Here is a 4,328-nt window from a genome sequence, read left to right on the forward strand (position 1 = left end):
TTAAAAAATACTTCATTTAATACTTAATTCAGCTATACAGTTATTTCTACCAACGGTATCTGAAGTTACCCATCGCCCCATAGTCGGGTCTCATGCCTGACATTTGGTTGTATGTTCCCTGGAGGGAGAAGTCACCATTCTTACCGACAGGCCACCTGCCTCCGGCTGCTGCATCGAGCTGTAGCAAAAAACGTTAAAAACCTTTAATTATGATGGATGGTTTATGCTAATTTTCTTATGAAACTCTATTATTTTATACTCGTTTAAGAAGTATATGGCAATATTATATTGGCATATTTCCAAATTCAGTTATCCTTCTTAGCATTAACATAGCACAAGTTACTTTAACTTCAGTGCATTATATGTCGTTTCAGCCATGGGACGTCCACTGCTGTACAAAAGCCTCCCTCAATTCCACTGATTTCCACTGCGGCATTATATGAGTATTCAACAAATTTATACGCCCTCCCACATTTATATAATATCCTTCATTTATTTTTAACTGAGAAAAGCAATGCAACTATTTTCCATCGTATAATATTAAGATAAACGTACCGAAGTGTGTCCGTGTATCTGCTTGCTAATATCCAAAGAAGCGGCAGCATTCGAATTCTCCCATCGCAAACCGCCACCAAGATGGGAGGAGTCACCGTACGGGCCGAGAACGCGTGTACCGGATAACTGACCGTTCAGTTTACCGCGGTGGTCGTTGAAGATCTGGTGATCATAGCCCCCTTTACCCTGAAAGAATTTAATGAGTTCCATTAAAAAATAATGCCTTGGTTCCTATCTATACTAATTATAGAGAAGTAAGTGAGTTTATGACGTTGCAGCGGGTAATCTTTGGTTCTATTGAACCGATTGTAAAAATTATTTTATCAATAGATATATACGTTATGTGTGTAATACAGGGTCTACTGACCCGGCCGGGTCAGTTAGGACGGAACGATTGACTAGTTATTATGATATTTAGAATGACATGTACGAATAGAAGTGGAATATCTAAGAAAATGTCGTTTTGGTGGGGTTTTAGTCGGTAGGAATCCGACAAAACTCATAGCTTCCCGGGGAGCCGTGGGTATCTAGCCAATATTTAAGATTTCACCAATTAAAAACAAGAAAGCCTGTTCGCATGGAACAAATATGGGCTGATGATGATGATAAAATAATCATATTATAAAACTTACAAATAAGCCATCATCATTAGCACCAAGGGTTCCAAAGACACGGCCGTTTTCACCAACTTTACGGTCCACTGTGACGTCACGGCGGTATCTTTCTTGAGGCTGCATGTACCATTCCGGGTAGCTGAAAAATTGTCTTAATTTATATGTTGCTATAAATATTTGCAAATTAATCATTTTTTCAGAGTAAAGACTAAATACATAAATTTACAGGATATATAGGATATAAATGCAACACTTGATATATAATTTTCTAAAGAAATAAGAATTATTTATTTACATAACATTAAAAACTTTTTTACCACCAAAACATTAGGATTATTGTATACGTATTCCTTCTGCCTTCAGAAAAACGTTTCAAAAATTTGCTGAATTAGTCGAACCGTTCTCGAGATTTACGCTTAGGCGACTTTGGCGATAGATTTTTATTGATATTATAGATACAGATAATTTTCTTTATATAAAACCAAGTTTAAAAAAAGATGCAAACACAAGTCTTAAAATAGAGAGATAGAACAGAAATGGAACAATAATAAAAATATGGTTTAAATGCTTACTTATCATAAACATTCCCAGGATGGACAAATTCTTGAGCAGCGACGCTGTATACAACGGCGAGGATAAGGCAAACTGACTTCATTGTGTCTGAAAACTGGAACATTTTTTTTACATTTTTTACATATGTATACTTAATAACCTTATCAGATATTTTACATTGAAAATGTCAATTTCTGAAGTAACACATTTTAATAAAAACTAGCTGTGACCCGCGGTTGAAACCGCGTAAGTCCGTATCCCGTAGGAATATCGGTATAAAAAGAGCCTATGTGTTATTTCAGTTGTCCAGCTATCTACGAAGCAAAATAGTATTATTATTCACCAATAGATGTCAGGAAAAAAAACACGAATATGACATTTTCTAAAAAAAATTCCTTGCTAGATCGATTTATCGCCCCCGAAACCCCCTATATACCAAATTTCATGAAAATCGTTGGAGCCGATTTCAAGATTCCAATTATATATATATATATATATATATATATATACAAGAATTGCTCGTTTAAAGGTATAAGATAATGTAATTTTATATTCAATTATAATTTAAAGATCAATTTCTTTAGGAAAGGGCAATTCTCTTCTCAATTTTTAATTTAGTGAAAATGTTTTTGAACTGAATTTATAATTACTCATAAGCATGTTAATATAAGACCGAATTACATGTTTAAAACTATCAGTTGAATGAACAAAAAAAAACAAAAAGAATATAAAATAAGATATATAAACTACTTACATTAAATAAATATTTACTGTTAGTTACTCCAAAGCTTCTCAAAGCACAAGATACGAATGATAACTAAATCCACATTCGCGTGTATTTATACAAGCCTAATTCATAAGGTTCTTCCCTTGTGAAGAGAATTTATTCTTACCCGTAGTTATTCCCCGTTTTCATCTTAGCTATGTTTATAATTCGTGAGGATAAGGAACGCTCACATTGTAATTAATTGCGTAATGTTATTGTAATTATAAATTAATTACTCGTGTTATCTATGTGAGATTTATGTTATGTTTTGAGTACCGAGCTGTTACGAGTGTGATATATTAATTATATGAATATTATTGATGTGGAGATGATTTCAATTTAGGTATTCCTTTTCAGAAATAAAAACAAATATTTAATTGATACAATAGGTATCAGTAATATAGGTATATAGCTAATCGGAACAGCGCTCAGTGAAAAATGTTCGACACGTATGTAAGTTCCTACTACTTAATTTGAGAAAAAGGTTCCTAATATCTATTACCGGATTTAAATTTAAAATTGAAGTAAATTTTACAATATTTACATTTTATAATGTGAAATGTGAAATTTTGTTTGGATCTTTGTCCGTCAATCACGCTTAACTGATTTTGATGAAATTTGGTATAGAGTATGAGCTGACCTGGGTGATAGGATAATTTTAATCCCGATTAAATACTCCCTTGGGTCAAAACAGTAATCTTGGTATCCATACGGAGCCGGGACGATGGTTAACATATAAGTGTACCTAATTTTCAAATGGATCTTGTAACTTTCAATTACAATGAGTTGGAGATCTTATTAGAAACGTATATAAATATTTATGTATCAAAAGCCAACAGAAATTCTATAATTTCTATATTTGATCGGATCATTTAACAATAACCAGTTCCAATCAAGATCTAACTTTCGCGAAAACATCAAACCATCCCGAGGTAGGTTATTCCCGTACATCTAAAATGAATTAGCATAAGGAAATTTCATGCAATTTAATATAGGTAGTTCAATAAACTTATACGGAGATATGAAACGTCGGGGATTTTTAGATTGCTATGAAAACGTAGCTACTGCCTACTTAGTATGAAATAGTTGATAATCACATATATTTTTTTTTTATATAAAATTCTCGTGTCACAGTTTTCGTTGCCATACTCCTCCGAAACGACTTGACCGATTTTGATGAAATTTTTTGTGCTTATCCGGTATCTATGAGAATCGGCCAACATCTGTTTTTCATACCCCTAAATGATAAGAGTAAGGCAGAACAGCGTTTGCAGGGTCAGCTAGTTTTTTATATTTCTTTTATTTAACAATCAAATTTCATGATATGTATTGTTCGTGATGATCTTATAATATTCTTAATGTTTCGTCTACAATGACATTTAAGAGAAAAAATTTATTGAAGATAAATAGTTTTTTAAGGTGTCTAGAAATTAGGACCATATACAACAGCTCCTACGGTGTAAAACGTATGGAAATAAAGTGTTACCACTAAAATATACCGATTTAAAATTTTCCATATTAATTGAATTTTCCGATCTTTTGAAATCATAATGAATTAATTTTATATAAAATTATAATATGCTGGGGTATAGGACAGATGATCTGTATCCTGCCAGACCGAGAATTGTTTTGCGAGTTCCCAAGGAATCGAACTCAGGACCCCTCGGTTCTACGCTCATTTTATGCTATTTCTGTGTAAAATTGTTATATTTTAATTATAAACCAATTAAAGAATATTAACGAAATAGTCTCATTTTTATTTATTATAAAGCTTTCATTATTATATAAACTTAAACAAAAAATAAGTGGAACAATATTAGATCAATATTAAAGTACATTTC

General features: G+C 32.3%; 1 protein-coding gene across 1 annotated transcript; it reads right to left on the reverse strand.

Moving 5' to 3' along the window:
• Positions 1–2,597, reverse strand: LOC119836713 (gloverin-like). Its single transcript, XM_038362146.1, has 5 exons — positions 2,476–2,597; positions 1,742–1,836; positions 1,188–1,308; positions 556–741; positions 1–178 (listed from the first exon to the last, which is right to left on the reverse strand). The coding sequence occupies exons 2-5, from the start codon at positions 1,822–1,824 to the stop codon at positions 47–49; spliced, it is 522 nt and encodes a 173-aa protein (XP_038218074.1). The 5' UTR covers positions 1,825–1,836; positions 2,476–2,597; the 3' UTR covers positions 1–46.
• Between the last annotated feature and the right edge of the window lie 1,731 nt (positions 2,598–4,328).

This window comes from Zerene cesonia, chromosome 25 (assembly GCF_012273895.1).
Source record: "Zerene cesonia ecotype Mississippi chromosome 25, Zerene_cesonia_1.1, whole genome shotgun sequence".
In the NCBI taxonomy this organism is placed as follows: Eukaryota; Metazoa; Arthropoda; class Insecta; order Lepidoptera; family Pieridae; genus Zerene; species Zerene cesonia.

What these genes read in the sequence shown, in the direction of transcription:
- LOC119836713 (XM_038362146.1), bottom strand. Translation starts at nt 1,824, where the DNA reads ATGAAGTCAGTTTGCCTTATCCTCGCCGTTGTATACAGCGTCGCTGCT. An exon ending in CTAATGATGATGGCTTATTT is followed by an intron (nt 742 to 1,187) that starts GTAAGTTTTATA and finishes AAATTCTTTCAG; the next exon opens with GGTAAAGGGGGCTATGATCA. An exon ending in AGATACACGGACACACTTCG is followed by an intron (nt 179 to 555) that starts GTACGTTTATCT and finishes TTTTTGCTACAG; the next exon opens with CTCGATGCAGCAGCCGGAGG.